Source organism: Hibiscus syriacus, unplaced genomic scaffold (assembly GCF_006381635.1).
Source record: "Hibiscus syriacus cultivar Baekdansim isolate YM2019G1 unplaced genomic scaffold, ASM638163v2 tig00110229_pilon, whole genome shotgun sequence".
NCBI classification, from domain to species: Eukaryota; Viridiplantae; Streptophyta; class Magnoliopsida; order Malvales; family Malvaceae; genus Hibiscus; species Hibiscus syriacus.
Window position 1 is genome coordinate 269,161 of NW_024062638.1, and position 17,574 is coordinate 286,734.

At 35.4% G+C, this 17,574-nt stretch overlaps 1 protein-coding gene and 1 non-coding gene across 3 annotated transcripts; both read left to right on the forward strand.

Moving 5' to 3' along the window:
* The first annotated feature begins 9,837 nt into the window (after window positions 1-9,837).
* On the forward strand, window positions 9,838-11,962 carry LOC120114503. Of its 2 annotated transcripts, XM_039135391.1 has the most exons (5): window positions 9,838-10,063; window positions 10,195-10,392; window positions 10,932-11,147; window positions 11,384-11,629; window positions 11,696-11,962. In XM_039135391.1, exons 1-4 carry the CDS (start codon window positions 10,061-10,063, stop codon window positions 11,603-11,605), a joined length of 639 nt encoding a protein of 212 aa, XP_038991322.1. In that variant the 5' UTR covers window positions 9,838-10,060; the 3' UTR covers window positions 11,606-11,629; window positions 11,696-11,962. The 2 variants fall into 2 exon arrangements, with proteins under 2 accessions (XP_038991322.1, XP_038991321.1); XM_039135390.1 differs by having other exon boundaries at window positions 11,384-11,962.
* A 4,563-nt stretch (window positions 11,963-16,525) lies between these two features.
* Window positions 16,526-16,599, forward strand: TRNAV-CAC. The gene has a single exon. It is a non-coding gene; the product is annotated as a tRNA-Val (tRNA).
* The last annotated feature ends 975 nt before the right edge of the window (window positions 16,600-17,574 follow it).

Sequence of the window (17,574 nt, forward strand, 5' to 3'; positions counted from 1 at the left end):
TATTATATCCTAGTGAGCATATTAACATCCAGTTCAAACGATCGTTAATTTTTAAAAGAAAAGTACAAATATTGAACATATGAATAGTCAGATGATAGTTTTGGGTGTATTCCCCGAAAAATCACTGGTGATCGGTATATTTACCGATCTAACACCGGTCAGATTATATTTCCCGATCTAACACTCGTAGCAGTAAAGCGCGCCCCTTGAACTGCGCTATATGCTGATTTGGCACCACGTGGGGTATAACGCGCCCCCTGCACCGTGCTATACGCTGACATGGATTACACGTGTGTATAGTGCGCCCTCTGATCCACGCTATACGCCACGTAGGGGTGAATTATATTTAACGTGGTCCCTGGTCCGTGCTATATCTTTTATCTGAATAATTACATATAGCGCGGTGTAGGTACCGCGCCTTATATGGTTATAAATACCTCCTCCGCCGGTTAAGTTTCTCATATCTCCTCGCATCTCTCCTCTCAACTTATAAATTAATACAACAATTCCGTCAACGAGTAATAATAGAAGTTCGTACGATTTTTCGTTATAAGGTAATTTTGTTATAATTTTTTAATTATACTTATTGTTTATTATCATTATTTGAAAAAATAATATCATTATTTGAAAAAATATTATACTTTTCAATTAATTTTTATGTTTGTAAAATTGAAAAACAGGACCATACGTCGAAATAGTTTTGCAGTGCAGGTAATAATATAAAATTATATTATTTAAATTATTTACGTTGATGTGTAAAAAATTTATTGTGTTATATTTTCGTTCATATATAATTTATTTAATCAAGTTTGTTTCAGTTATTTGTTTTGCAGATATAATATTGCTGCACTTTTAAACTCAAAGAATGGCGCGACTTTCAGCTATTGTTTATTATGATGGTGAAATTCGAGAAGATGAAACTGGCGTTGTTTTCGTATCAAATGAGTGTGTTAAAATATCATTCAAGAGAAACATAACTCTTGAGGAGCTGATAACGAAGATTTCGAGGAAGATTCATGTTGGAAGTAGTAGAAGAATGTCGTCGTTGCAGTACAGATTTCCAATATCATTGTTGCCATTAACTTATACATCGTTCGAACTTTAGAACAATGATGATGTTCAAATGATGGTTGAAGCTCAAAGTAATTATTCAGACGCCGCTATTGAGATGTATGCACATTTTGTTCAAGTGTGTGTTGTTCGGGGTTAATATTTAAGCTCACACTATGGGATGGCTGAACAAGTTGATCAAGTTGACAGCCCAACTACAGTAATGTGTAATGATTTTAATGCCATAATGGGGAGATATTCATCTGTAACTCTTTACGATATATACCGAGGTGGGTCCACGAACAATCCGTATGGCAACACCGCGTCCATTTCAAGGGGAAGGCATTCATCTGCAAATTTCTTTGACCATATGGAGATGCCATCGACGCAACCATCTGTGCAGTTTCCATTTGACACGATGGCTTCAAGCTCCAGGGGGAGGCATTCGACTACGATCTTTTTCGATCTCAATGTCGATATGCCTTCCAATTTAAGGGGAAGGCGTGCAAGTAGTAGGTTCTTTGACCTAAATGTGGAGAGCATGGAAGAACCATCATCTCCACCAGAAGAACCGCTTCGTGATCCTGGTGCGGATGGTGTTGAGACTGGACTATTCATTCACCCAGAATCACCGTAATTCAACTCCGATGATGATGAAGTTCCAGGAAATGTGGCACAAACTGACCCTCCTACACACATGTATGAAGCTGATTATGGTGCAATGTACGAGCCAGAAATTGCGGATATGCCTCATCTCGGTGACTATGGATATTACTCATCAATAAATCATGGTGAGTTATATTTAGGCATGGAGTTCTCAAGCAAAGAAGAAGCGGTGATGGCTATAAAAAATTACAATATCCGTAATTATGTTCAGTCCAGAGTCAACCGGTCCACGACCGAAAAATATATATACTATTGTGCCCGATGCGAAAACGGATGCAATTAGATGGTTCGTATATCGAAAAGGAAGAGGAAAAACAATATATGAGAACTAACAGTATATAACGGTCCTCACACATGTTGTGCTGGAGAGGTCAACCAAGATCATCCCAACTTGGACTCTGAAGTGATATGCCAAGTCATCATGCCCATGGTAAAAAGCAAGCTCTCATATAGTTGTTGCAGTGTTGATTTCAGCTATACAATCGCAGTATGGGTACACTATCTCCTATAAAAAAGCTTGGTTGGCAAAACAAAATGCCATTGTCAAACTTCATGGCGAATGGGATGCATCTTACAACGAACTTCCAGGTTGGTTTAGGTTGGTGCAGACGTTGAATCCTGGGATAATTGTGGACTTCGAAACCTCCTATACATACCATAATGATCGAGTTCTTCGCGATTGAAGTCAATTCTACCGGGTTTTTTTTAGTTACCCACAGTGCGTTAATGCTGCCAAATACTGCAAGCCTGTGGTCCAAATCGACGAGACTTTCTTGTATGAAAAATACAAGCAAGTTTTATTATTGGCAGTTGTCCAAGATGGAAATTGCAACATTCTTCCAGTTGCTTTTGCTCTTATTGAAGGAGAAGATACAGATTCTTGGGTTTTTTTCCTCCGAAATTTACGTACACATGTTATCACGAGGGAAAACATTTGTGTCATTTTAGATCGCGGAGCTGGGATCAAAGCATCAATGGAGTCTTTGGGTCCAATGTGGCAACCACCCTTTGTCCAACATAGGTATTGTCTCCGACACATTGTTGCGAACTATCATGGAAGGTACAAGAAGAATGATGAGTGTCAATTAATTGTGCGTATGGGGTAAGTGAAAACAAGTTAGTAAGTTATATATTTTTTGATCATTTTAATTTTGTAAAGAAAGCAAGTTAGTAAGTTATACATTTTTTGATCAAGTTACGAACTACTTCCTCGAACGTTTGAATCAATGCTTCAAGATTTGCGAGCGAAGAACGAGGAAGGATACGATTATATCAGCCTCATCGATAAAGAAATGTGGACGAACGCATATGATGGTGGATATCGATATGGACATATGACGACCAACTTGGCTGAGGCAATCAATTCAACCTTAAAGGGTGCAAGTCACTTACCTGTAGCAGATTTGGTAAAAACTATATAATTTCGTTTGGGGACGCTTTTTGCGAAGCATGAGGGACAATCTCAAACCTGGATGCAAGGCGATCATGTCTATCACCCTAGATTAGTTGCAGATCTACAAAAAAAAATTGCTGCATCAAATGGAATGTCTGTAACAAGCTTCTCTAGAAGGCATGAAATGTTTCGTGTCACAGAGTTGCCGTGAACTCTTCAAGGGATTGAAGCTGTGTCATTAAGAGTAAATTTAAGGGACAGAACGTGCGACTGCGGGTTTTTCAAGCTCTGAAGTATCCATGCTCTCATGTGATAGCAGTTTGCTCGCATACACGTCAAGACTATAACCATTTTGTGGATCCCGTATACCTACTATCTGAAGTTTTTAAGGTATACGAATTTGAGTTTCCCCCCATAGGTAATGACAAAGACCCTGATGAGGATCAAGATTGGCTTCCGATTGTACCAAATCCGAGTTTATTGAGGGAGCATGGTCGTCCAAAATCCAATCGAATTCATTGCGATATGGATATTCGATAAAGATCTAGACAAGACAGAAGATGTGGCCATTGTAGAAACTCAGGACACACTAGAAAAACATGTCCACTTCTATTGTCATCAAGTAACAATTGATGAGAAAATGATGTATTTGTTTATCAAATAATAATTCTTGTATTTTAATTTGCATTTGCTTCAAGTTAATGGCATTCGATAATCGCTGATGAAGATTAAAAAAACGAAGACAATCATTAAATTTTATCAAACTAATAACAATTTGGTATTTAAATACAACAAACTTACAATAAGAATTAAATGGTAAATAATAACCAAATTACAATAACTGATATTAAATGGTAATAAACAAAATTAACTGAAATATATTAAAAAAATCCAACAAATTTAACAAAATAAAGTAAGTATTAAATGCGAAATAATAAAAAATTACAATTAAACAATATAAAGTAAATACAAATATAAAAAAAATATCGATGCCTGCGTCGCGAATGTGTTCCGCAGGGCGGTGGCTGTCGATCTCGAGGAGGATTTCTTCGTATCACTGGTTCTGACTCCTCGCTGTCATCGTCATCGTCGTCGTCATCGTCATTGTCGTCGTCGTCGTCGTCCTGAGCATGTACATTAGGTTGATGAGGAGTTGATGACGATGAAGCACCTCCATAGAATAAGGACCCTGGAGGTGTATGACTGACTATCCCACCGGCCTGCGAAAACTGGGAAAACTGAGAAAACCCAGACATCGCTGAGTGTGAAAACTGTACAGGAGGTGTCTATGCTGCGGCCATGGGTGATGAGGCTGAACCCGCCAAATATCCAGCATATGAACCCCAATTCAGATCTACAAACATAGACCCATAATAGCCTCCAGGAGGGGTCATCTGTGACGGTGGCGGTTGTCGGGTCATAAAACCAGGTGAAGGCGACGACGACGACATCTGGTAATGGAAAGGCGATGGCGGCATCATATATGGTTGCGGCATCATAAATGGTTGTGGTGGCTGCTGTGAAGGTCCTGCTGGTGCAGCTGAGGATGAACCGGAAGCACCTGCTCTCCGTCCACGAGTCGGGGGACGATGGTGCTGTGTCGGTGAACGTCTCTGTTGACGTCGTAGAAAGGTCTGCCCTCGTGCATCCTCGGGAAGTAGAAACTGTTTCCCGTTACTGTTGAACCACTCATAATAATCCTCAGCATACATCAAGAAGTCAGTAAAAATGGGCTTTCTACGTGGAAGGTGCCGATGTCGATCCTCCCACAATACGACCCACTCATGATGCCTCATGAGCCAATCTGTATCTATCTTGCCACGTCTATCTAAGCTATGCAACTCGTCCATATTGCGAGGTGCTTCCGGAATTGGTTGAAAAAAACAAAACTGTTGGAGCACGCGATCAGTGGAGTACCACTCGACGGTCGCATAACAGATCAGAGGGACCATCACCATCCAAACATCTGATGGACCCCTCAACTCAGGTGGGATCACCGCCCTCACATCATCAGTAGAATATGGCACCATTCAAACTAAAACAAATAATATATAATTTTTATCAAAATAATAATCTAATTATATAACTATAATCTAAAATCGATTTTTAAATATTAAAATTCATACATGTATGCCATCCTTCTGATCGATTAGCACCCTAATTTTTTCTAAATAATCAGGTGGCTCCTGATGATTTTTCCTATCAGTAGACCACCTATTCAAGGAAAAAAATTTATTATACGTTGTATAAAATTATTAATATACAAAATCAGTTTTATAATTACCTCAGAAGTAGTGGAAATACGAATGGGTTCTTCACAACGGGACATAAAAAAGGCAATCGATACCATGCCCAAGACTGCAGCAGTAGGAGACATCCGCCGATAGCATTATGCCTGTAGTCAGTGGCTCCACACATCTCCCTGTACAACAAAGCCAAAACTGTCGAGCCCCAACTGAATGATCTGGCGAGACGAAAGTCGCTGAGATGTCGCAACCACATGCAGTGAACTAGGTTACGCGATTTGTCCGGGATCAGCAACCCTCCTATCAACTGCAATATGCATGCCTGTGCATATATCTTAACCTCATCCTCAGAGGCGTCTGCGCTCAACTCCCGAAAATTGTCATCTAACCAATTTAACGGTATCATACCTCCGATAAAACTTTCCGGGACACGTCCTAGATTATCCCGACATAAAGTAGTCCAAGAACCGGAAGCTATCCCTGATATCACATCTCCATCCACCGAAATCCCCAGGTGCATAGAAACATCCTCAAGCGTGATCGTGCACTCTCCGCACGGAAGATGGAATGTGTGGGTCTCCGGCCTCCACCGCTCTACTAAGGCAGAAATAAGGTCTGGTTCTATCTTACAGTGACTCTGATATCTACCTATGTAACCAAATCCAGCCTCTACTAAATACGGCAAGACACGACTAGGTATCACTAACTTAAGATTCCTAATAAAAGGATCTAATACACGGTCATTCTCCTAAAAATAAATAATTACAAATATTAATTCTTAATCTAATAATCATGCATTAAATAAATCAACTAATTATTACTAATAATTTAAATTAAATTAAAACGTTAAAATGTTACCGTATCAGCAAAGTGTCGAGATATATGATTTCCATCTAAGCGAAGTAGAATGTCTTCCATTATATATCTGCAAAAGAATTATATTAGTAAAATATTAAATAAAGTAAAATAATTAAATAAATTAAATACATAATAATAAAAATATTATAAAATATACCTTAAACAAAGATATTATTTGAGAGAAATTAAGAGAATTTGAGAGAATTTGGTGTGATGAAAGTGATTGAGGATGGGGGTATTTATAAGGAGGATTGGGGGTGTGAAGCGTCGGGGGTATGGGAGTAATTATGGGTATAGCGAGCTCCCTGTACCGCGCTATACCCCATGTGTCAGATAACCATGTATAGCGCGGCCCTTGATCTGCGCTATACCCCTACGTGACGTATAGCGCGGATCAGGGGTCGCGCTATATCTACATGTAATCCATGTCAGCGTATAGCGCGGTGCAGGGGGCGCGCTATACCCTACGTGACGTCAAATCAGCATATAGCGCAGGGCATGGGGCGCGCTTTACTGCTACGGGTATTAGATCAGGAAATATAATCTGACCGGTATTAGATAGATAAATATACCAATCACCGGTGATTTTTCGAGAATTTCACCGTAATTTTGTAACTTTTAAAACTTTCAAAAGTTATAAAAAAACACCCATTAGCCAGATGATCATTTGTGTACTTTACCCCAATAATAATAATATGTACAGTCAAAGTCAAATCATTGGTTTAATGACCGGGACGATACCATTGGTCAGAAACAAACGGGAATGGGGTCCCACATAGCAGTTGCAATAATAGAAGGAAGTCTCAACTCCCAAATTTCGGACGGCAACAGCCAAGCCCAAAACACAGGGTGTGATAAAACGGCGTAGCATCGGACAGCGGTTATCGTTGTTTTGTTCTTGAGTGGTGTGCGGTGTTAGGGGCGGTTCAAATCTCGCGTCATCGGCTTCTAAAGTCGGTAAATTTATAGAAAAAAAATGTATACAAAAATTATGTATCATAATAGTACCTATAAATATTATTTAAATATAATATTATTTTTATCACATAAAATAGCTAACTGCATCTTATTAAAGGTGTTCTCAATTTAATATATATTTACTTTACAAAATGAAATGTGCTAAAATTCTAAATTATGATTGATTGAAAGGGAAAGGTATAGATTATTATCCGTGTCTCATTTTGAGAAGTTTAAAAATTTAGAGGTCTGATCTTTTAATTGCTTTCTAATGAATTAATTACATCTTACATTCTCAAACAACAACCTTTATTTTGAATTGGTTCCAAAAAATTTTAATATTCCAATTTCATCCCTAAACTATGACTCTAATTATAATTCGACTCTCAAATTTTGAATGTTCTAAATATATCATCAAACTACGACCCTCAGTCTAAATTGGTCCCTAAATTTTTAAACTTTTCAATAACATCTCCTAAAATCATTCAAAAGTTTGGGGGATAAAATTGGAATATTCAAAAGTTTGGCGGTTAATATAGAATGAGTGTCATAATTTAGGGACAAAATTGGAATATTCAAAGTTTAAAGGCCAGTTTAGAATGAAAGTCTAGTTTAGAGATGAAATTAGAATATTTAAAAGTTTAAAGAGTAATTTAGGATGTGAATCATAATTTTGAAGATGCATAACGTAATTAACTCCTTTTTAATTGAAAACTAATTATTTTAAGAAGATACTTTCTTCTTTGTAAATCCTCTCGTTATTTTCTTCTTTACATTAAAGAAGAGTAAGAAAAAAAAAAAACAAAATTTTAAAAGGAAAAAAAGTACATTTAGAAGACACGTTTACATTTGATATAATTGGTATGTTATTCCAACATAGGCTAGGCTAAGGCTCCTATAACCGTCCAATACCCAACTTTGATGTCAACCTCATTCATCCCTGCTCTACATGCCTAGGCTTTCCCCCTAATTGTTTTGTCTTCATGTTGCTATTCACTTTAGGCATAATGTACAAATATAGGCTTAAATTATATTTAAAATTAATTTTAACTGTTTAATTTTTTTCACTCAATATAAATGTTTAATGTTTATAACTCGACTAAATCTGAAAATTTTATATCTTTCACCGATCTGACTTTTTGAGATGAAAACCGAACTCAACCCGACTCGAATTGAAATAAAAAAATATTTCTATTCAATAAAAATAATGATTTAATTGAAAAAGTTAATATATAGAAGGTTATTATTATAATTATTCTTAAATATATAAGGTAAAATTATATATTTTTCTGGGTCGGGTCGAGTATTTTCACTATAAATCTGAATTCGACCCGACCCGAACACCACCTTTAAAAAATATGACCCGACCCGAACTTCAATTTTTTTTTATAAAAAAACCTGATTCGATCGAGTCAAATCAGGTTCGAGTCTCATGCCCATCTACTCTTTTAAATGTCCTTAATGATTTTTCAAAATATTGTTATCACATGTCGCGTTTATACTTTCTTTGAAATTTTTATTTTTCTAAAGAAAAATTAAAATTATTATTACTTTTTAAATCTCATTTTATAAAACACTTAATTTTAAATCACATTTCAAACCGTTGTCAATCATCTCTAGCCACACCTTCGTCGTCGAATATTCACCCGTATGTCGTCGTTCATCTGATAACCGATTATTGCCCTTACCATTATCCAAAACCTCTAAGTACTTAAACCCCTAAATTCTTAATCCTAAATTTATTCTCAATCGATTAACGGTGACTGGGTGATTTAGTCCCATCCAACAAGCGGTGGGTTGAAATGGGATGTGGCGATATGGGGATGGGAATGGGAATGGGGCGCGAATACTGAAATTTACCATCAGAATCGCTGAACGAATGTGAAGGAGAGTTAATATTATTGTTGAACGAAGGGACGGGAGAATTTAGGTATCGGTTTTTCTTAAAAACAAAATTAATTCAAAAATAATATTTTTTTATCGTTTAAAAAAAATTTAAAAAATATAAACTCAAAACATGTTAGATAATATATTTTTAATGATCATTATAACGTATACATTTAAAATAGTAGTGTTAAACATCTGATTTAAACAAAAAAAATATATAAATTTTAATAATTTCTACCTAAGGAGAGGGGGAAAAGAATTTTTCTTCCTATGCTTATTAAATTCTCAACTTAAGAGATAGCGGAAGTGTCCACTAAAAGATTTTAATTATTTGCTCTAAAGACTATTGACTAAACAAAAATATTTTAAACACTTGAAATTAATAAAATGTATATTTTAGACACATATTTTCACTAAACCTTTTCTTTATGTAACTTATCTGTCCATTATAAAAGTATGTGAGCACTAATAATAGGTTAAGAAAATTTTGAATAAATATTATTTTATAACAATATCATACTATTAAAAATAGTTTAAAATGATTATAAAATAATATATTTTTTAAATTTTTAATTTTTAATAAAATCATATTCTACTAATATAATTATTTAAATTACCTCTCATTAAAATTGTCGATCATGAAGAGTGAGTGAGAATTTTTGACATTAAATAATCAAAGAAATTGTCAACACAGACAAATATATATATATATATATATAAGACCAGAGAGAGAGAGAGAGAGAGAGAGAGAGAGAGAGAGAGAGAGATGTGTATGTGAAAATGAAAGAGGTGGATTCCTTGCACATCCAATCGACACCTTCCAGAGAGTAGCTTCGGTTTTAGGTTGCCTTTCTTTATTCTCTTTTCTATTTTGCATTTCTCCCTCTGCTCTCCGCCTTCTCTTCTCTCTCTGTAATCTCACTCATTAGTTCAAGACTTCAAGCTGGCGATCGAAAACCAAGAATCCACTGTCCGTGAAATCAAGACCAAGAAGAGAAGAATCATGGTAAAAAAACACTACTTTTCTTTTCTACTTGTTAATTCAGCTTTTGTTTCTTTTCTTATTTTTTCTTATTTTACATGGGTATTGATTAAGAAAGCGTTTTGATGAGATTGGATTTGGTGTGTTTTTTACAGGGAGCTGGTGGACCTGATGAAGAAGATAACAGGTGGCCGCCATGGTTGGAACCTCTGTTGAGAGAACATTTCTTTGTTCAATGCAAGCTTCATGCTGATTCTCACAAGAGTGAATGCAATATGTTCTGCTTAGATTGTATGAATGGCGCTCTCTGCTCTCTATGTCTAGCTTATCACAGAGATCATCGTTATATTCAGGTTCAATATTTTTTTACCACTTTTTTTCTTTTGGAATTTGCGTCATTTCCTCTTATGGAGATATGAGGAATCCCGTTATTCAATCCCCTTTTTGGCATTCATGTTTCCAATTCTGGATTTCTGTTCTTTGTCCTTTCTTAGAGCTTGTTTTCAATTTTGAGATTCTCCTCCAAGTTTATTTCTTTTTGCTCTGTTTTTTTTCTTGAATGTACTAAAAAGACTAGAACTTTCATATTTTCTCAGCATCCAAGCAGGCATTGATTCAACCTTGTAGACCTTTTCTTTGTCTTGTAAAGTATTTTCAGCTTTCCCCCCCCCCTATTGTCATCCAAAACACTAGTGGTTTTTCAATCTACCAATCGATCCCAGAAAAAAAAAACTCAATTCGTCCTTTGTTTCTAAAAAGAAACCCAGATTTTTTTGTCATGAAAATGGGTCTAATCTGATTTTGTATTTCTTGACATACAAGGCAATAAAACTCGTAACTTTTCCATTAGATTTACTAATTAGATCTGCTTTGTTTTGTGTTTTGGAGACAGATTAGGAGGTCCTCGTACCATGATGTGGTAAGGGTATCGGAGATACAAAAATACCTGGACATAACTGGCGTCCAAACTTATGTTATAAACAGCGCCAAGGTCGTCTTCATCAACGAGAGGCCTCAACCAAGGCCCGGAAAAGGTGTCAACAACACCTGTGAGGTCTGTGACCGTAGCCTTGTCGACTCCTTCCGCTTCTGCTCTCTCGGTTGCAAGGTGAATACGCTGTTTTCTTTCTTCTTTAATTAATTTTTCCGTAGTCAACGGTGTTGTTTGGTAGTTGAGAAAGTGTACGATTTGCCAAGGTTCCAGTTTTCCAAGCAATAAACCAAAATGGTCAAATTTGCTTAATTCTTTGACTTTCTCTTCATTGGCATGGGACTACTAGTCTACTAGCATTCTATGAAATGTGAATTCTAATTGGTTTCCACATTTACTTTCTCAAATTTCAGATTGTTGGCACATCAAGAAATTTCCCGAAGAAGAAGATGCACATCTCCGCCGTGGCATCGGATTCCGAAGACTCGTACAGCTGCAGTAGCCTTGGAAAGGTGAAGAACTACAACAACAAAGTGCAGAGCTTTAGTCCTTCGACGCCGCCTCCGACATCGGCGAAACGGAGAAAGGGGATTCCCCATCGAGCCCCAATGGGAGGACTAGTCATAGAATATTAGCCATAGCCATAGCGTTGTTCCTTTTTGTCCTTTTAAAGATCCGCCATTGTCACAGTATTGTGTATGTATAAACATGAGAAGCAAAAACCCATTGAGTGTAGAAGTGGAGAATGATGGAAAAATAAGCCCCCAAAATATGTTGAAGTGATACAACTAGGAAGCTTCCCTTTTAGTGTTCACAATGATGGTACTTAGGCTTTTTAGCAAATAATAATGGGGAATAATATATGTACATAGGGTTTCGTTTAGTACAAGTTTTAGGGTTGAGGGTTAGCGAAAGGAAATCACGTACTGTGCAATCTAAAGTTAATGTTTATAATTTTTGGTTATGGAAATGAAATAATAGTAAGGTTGGTCGATAGTGATTTTTTCAATAGCATTATACGATTATAAGATAGTATTTATATAAATTTTTTTTAATTATATATAATCAATTCTTATATGATTATAAGATAATATTTATATAAAAATGTAATTATTGATAATATATATAGTTTACAGATGTAATTGCTTAAATTTTAAAAAAAATTATCAATAAAGTTTAATAGATTCGTTGCCTATGATTTGACTGATTGGTTTCCGTTTTTGGAAGGTGATCTCTGGTGATTAACTTTCGAATTTCAAGGGTTACCATCTATGGTGGCACGTGAGAGATTGGATATGTCATGAAAGTGAAACTGATTGTTTTGGTCGTGTCCAATATCACCATTGTTAGGTTAGTCGCCACTCGCCGAAATCGGTGAGCCGTCCACGTACCGAGAAGTCATATTCCGCGTGTAAATTCACAACTAGCCAGACCAACCACACACCATTGTCTGAAAACATAGGAAAGAAGGCAAAAGAACGAAAACATCCATCGTCATTGATGACCTGATCCATCACGAGGAACCCGTACAACATCGAATATGGATCAAGTTGTTCGGTTTCGGCCTAGATAGTAGATACTTGTAACATTTTTAACTAACACATATATATATACATGGTGTGATGTCAAACGGCATTTTACAATATCTAGGGTTAGCATTCAATAGAATCAATTCAAAAAATTTCGAGTTATTTGAATTTCTATACTAATTTATTTATAATTACTTATAGTTTATGGCAAGGATTTGTTCCAAATTTTTGACTTTCTCTAATCATATATATATATATTCTTTTCACATTATAATGTCATTTAATATATCAAATACAATCTAAAATTATAAAATAGATTCATAATGTTATATTTTAAAGAAAGTATTTTGAGGGAAAAATATTGATGACAGTATAAAGGAGTAAGAAATTTATGAGAATAAAGAATTTATGAGAATAAAGAATTTGCATACAATTGTAGTCAAAATATCAAATTGAGTAAAATACAAAGTTAATGAACTAAATAAAAAAAGAGAGAGTACATTTTTAGTTGAAGTAAGAATTGAAGTTGCATAGGAATTCTATTGTAGTATATGAGCATGTGGTTCAAATTTGGTAAAAAATGGACTTAAAATAAAGAATGAATTGAAGAAATAAGGAAATTATGAAAAATTGAGGGATTAAATTGAAAACTAGAAAATTTATTATAAAAAAGAGGAATTAAAAGTACATATGTATTCTACGATGGTTAAGGATCATGTGGTTCAAACTTGGTAAAAAGTGGACTTAAGTGAAGGAATAATGAAATTATGGACTAAATTGTAAAACTATCAAAGTACTTAGTCAAATTTTCAGTTTTTCGAGTAACTCAAAATTTCAACTCGACTCGAACTCGAAAATCGAATTGATAATTCGAGTTGACTCAAATAACTTTAAATTAAAAAAAAATTGATTTTTTGGATCGAGTCGAGTTTTGCTCACCCCTACTAATATTTCTGCTTCCCAGATTCGATGGTTTATTATTTTTTCCCATTACAAACATCATTCTTATTATTTTTTTGAACCTTTTTCTTCATCATTCATAACGTAACGAATACAAAAACATTTTCCTTTTTTCCATCTTTCTTCTTCCTAGTTTTATTTTCCTCGAAATCCCCTCAAAATTTATAAACTCTGTTTTATCTTAGTTCAATTTATAATCTCCATCATCTGATCATCGTATAATTGAAATATGTTACCTTCTTCCTCTCGACGTTCTCGTCTTCTGATTTTTAAAAAAAAGTACAACTATGCCATTGAATCAAAATGAGTTTAAAAATTTTAATTGAATTTTTTTTTCAAAAGTTTGTGGATGGGCAACCAAATGGAGTTAATGTCAACTATGACTTTAGATTAGTTTGTGCAAAGTCAAAGGTGGATTTAACAATATTCAAGCCTCTCAAGTAGTGTTATGAAGAACCAGACACCAAAGTTGTTTGCATCTATTTATTTATGTATTTTTGCTAAAAAATCTCTTAGGTCCTTATTTGTGAAGTTTTGGAAATTAGTTTCTCTCAATCGTAGAAAAGTCTCTTTCAATCTCTAAAGTGAATAATAAAAGATAATAACGTTATTAATGTTTTCCCTCAAATTTATATAAATTTGATTAACATAGTAGTAAATTTAATTTAGAATTATTTTAATTATTGACAATGTATATATTTCTTATTGACATCTGTCGCAGCCGTCTTTCGGGTGGGTCCGGAATTGAGCTTCGACTTGAATAAAATGGTTAGAGTCGCCACCGATCATTTATTTTAAGAACAAAATGGCTTGATCGAATACCTCGATTTCTTACCTGATCTGGATCTTACCAAAGATATGACGGATTCGAGAGTCAGTTACAGTCAAGGAAGGATTAGCACCATTGAACTGCCCTTTCGGTACTAATTAATTTTCATGGGAAAAATAAATGTTTAGAAAACACGGGGGACTAAAACTATAATTAGCCCTCTTTTTCGGTAAATAGGATCCACGGGTCGGGTTATCGGGCCTCAACGGGTCACGTATAAAACCAAATTTATTTTCATTTTCTCCCCCCACACCAAAACAGATCAAACTGATCCCTAAAATTTCCTCTGCCTTTTTCTTGGTGTTCTTCATCTGATGAAGAACACCGCCGTCCAACCCAGAAACCGGTCGGCCACCTCCTTGCCAGCCGCCGTTCATCGGAGATGGCAAAAAAAATTATACCATTCGAAAGATCTTTCCCTCCTCTTTTAAAAAACAAGGTTCATTTTCGTAAAACGGCCTCGAGGAGGGCTAGATCTGACAGAAAAAATCTCGATCGTCCTCCCTCGCTCATCGACCGTTCTCCCTTTTTCAGGTTTTTTGAGTCAAAAACAAAAACAAAAATCACTTTATCAACATGCATGAGCCAAAAACAACTGAACCAGTTAAAAAAATGATACATTTTTATTTCTTTTTCGAAACCTTACAAATGCTTTTTTTTGGGTATTGCTCTTGTAATTCCTTGCGTATTTTCTCGGTAATTTCTTCTGATTTTTACAAGTATTTATAGTGCTTAAAGTCATATTTTCCATTCGGTTTTAGACTCCTATTATGACTAAAATTGTCTGTTGTTTGTTGGTGTTCCACGAAATCACGTCGCTATGTTTGTTGTGCCGAGAAAAACGATCGTTGGTTGCGGCTGGGACGAGGAGTCTTCGAAGGAGGGAGATGCGGCGCTGAGGAGACGATGAGTTAGGGTCTCAAACCCTAACTGATTCAGGTTACATCTTGGGGCCGATTTGGGTCTGAACCGGACCTCGGGTTGCTGGTTCGGGTCCACTGTATTAGGTCATTGTTGCATATTGTTTAACGTAAACGGTCGATTAACTGCTATAATGGTTATTATATTTTTCTATCCATACCTAACCGTTAAGAAACGATTAATGCTTGACTTATTTGTAACTATTGGACCTAGTACAAAAATAAAAATATGTAGTATAAATGTATGTACCATATTATATAATATAATTACAATGACATGAATCAATATGTAATATAAATATATTATATAGCAGAATGATCGTAATAATATAAATCGAATTGAGCCGGACGTAATTAGGTGTCTACAGCTGCCCTTCTATGCCCATTATCGTGTAACGAAAATAGGGCAAATATTAAAAGACACAAATTTTGTCTGCCATGAACGTATCGTTTAACGTCTTCTCATTTTCTACGATTAATCTCAACCTTTGATTTCTCCTCTATAAAGGTATAAAACTTTTTAGTTTTACACTATATAATTGTATCATAGCCCATAAATGTAACCGTGGTTTTTTCGTAGTCATGTGGCCCTTTGCATTTATAGCGAAATCCAGTTTGAGTTAGGTTGTGGTGAGGGCAGGAAGAAATGAGGTGGTTGTGGCCATTAAAGCTGCATAAGTAAAGCTTTAATGCATCAAGGCCATAATACTATTGGCTAACCGCCAACTCTGCCGGCCATGCCTGTACGGACGAAAGGTTCCTTCTGTTTTTTAAACGTTACGCAATGGTGAGGTGCCTCTGTTTAGAACGTTATAATTATAGATTAAGAAGCGAACAAACAAGGGTTCACCGAATCCATTTTAAAGCATAAAAGTGATCATTTAATTCCCTTTATTCAATTGTGTACGGTGATGAACCTTAGATTACAACTGATCATAAATTCATGGCTGCACCATGCGGCCAATTAATGCTGAATTGTGTGGAACATCAGCCATTTCGTTACTGCTGACTGCTGAGGCTGTTCCTTTCCTGGCTCCAAATGGAAACGATGGCATAATCCCGCGACTTGACTTTTAATCATTCTATCATGCAACTCTTTGGTTGTTTCTCCTATTATTCGTCTTTTTTTCGATAATGTATGTAGTTTTATAAAATTAATTTGTCAACATGTAAGTTATAATACTTTTTAAATTAAGGTACGATGAGGGTAAGAAACAAGATATAATGTTATGACTAGGCTAAGTGATATTTTTATAAACTATATGCATGAAACCAAAACAAGTTATTATAAATGGATTATATATTTTGTGCACACCTGTCTGGGTGGTGTAGCTGGTTATCACGCTAGTCTCACACACTAGAGGTCCCCGGTTCGAACCCGGGCTCAGACAATTTGTTTAATTTTTTATTTTTCCAACCAATTTTACTGTTTATGAAAACGAATAGAAGGAAGATTTAACTGCTAAGAAAATGACAAAAGTATAGGAATAAATATTCTGCAATTATTATGGTTACATAGTTCATCACATTTTGGAAAATTAATCATATTAATCCTTTTCCTGATAATATACAAATAGAAAGATTATCAGAATTGCATAAGCAGGAACGTTTTTAACACAGCTTTTTAATTTTATTTTAGTCCCTCCAAGTCAAAATTATTCACTTTGCACCTCTACATCGGCTCCTTGGCTGCAAATCTGATGAGGAATGCACTTGATATCAATTTTAACTATTTCGGTTGTGGAACATAATCATGATAAATATACTCTTCAAAAAGGTCAGATTCTACTTCAGTAATTGATCTGTTATTATTGGTAGTATTGTTCTTGCTACCATTTCAGGTTTATCAGAAATCATTTTAGCACATAATGCTTAGACTTCAGTTAGTACTTTGCAGACATTCCATCTTTTCTTTTCTTTGGTCCCCCAAGAAAATGATTTGAGCAATTATGACCTTCAAAGGCCAAAAATATTAAGAACAGTGAACCATTGTCTTATTTTCTCAACAAGACTGTCAGTGGACACAAAGCACTGGAAAAGGGGGCAGAAATGAAAAGAAGAGAGAAGGTTTCTTGGTCATCACACTTGGACTAAAGAAACCTTCTTTATTGACTAGAGAAAAAACCTAATTCATTGACAAGATTTTACAGTACTTTGTTTTGGTTTCGACAACAACTTTACCTTGTAAAGAAAGTCATTTCATGTCTCATATAATGGACCTGGAAAATAGTTGTTGTGAATTAAACATTCTTGTTTAGGCATGTAAACGAATCCAACGTTGAGCGAACCGTTCAGTGAAAAGTTCGTTTATGTTTGTTTATATATTAAACGAACGAACATGAATAAGATTTTGTGTTCGTTTAATT

Excerpts from the sequence above, each read along its gene's own strand:
- LOC120114503 (XM_039135390.1), top strand. Across the intron at positions 10,393-10,931 it reads GAGATCATCGTTATATTCAG|ATTAGGAGGTCCTCGTACCA; the intron begins GTTCAATATTTT and ends TTTTGGAGACAG. Across the intron at positions 11,148-11,383 it reads TCTGCTCTCTCGGTTGCAAG|ATTGTTGGCACATCAAGAAA; the intron begins GTGAATACGCTG and ends CTCAAATTTCAG.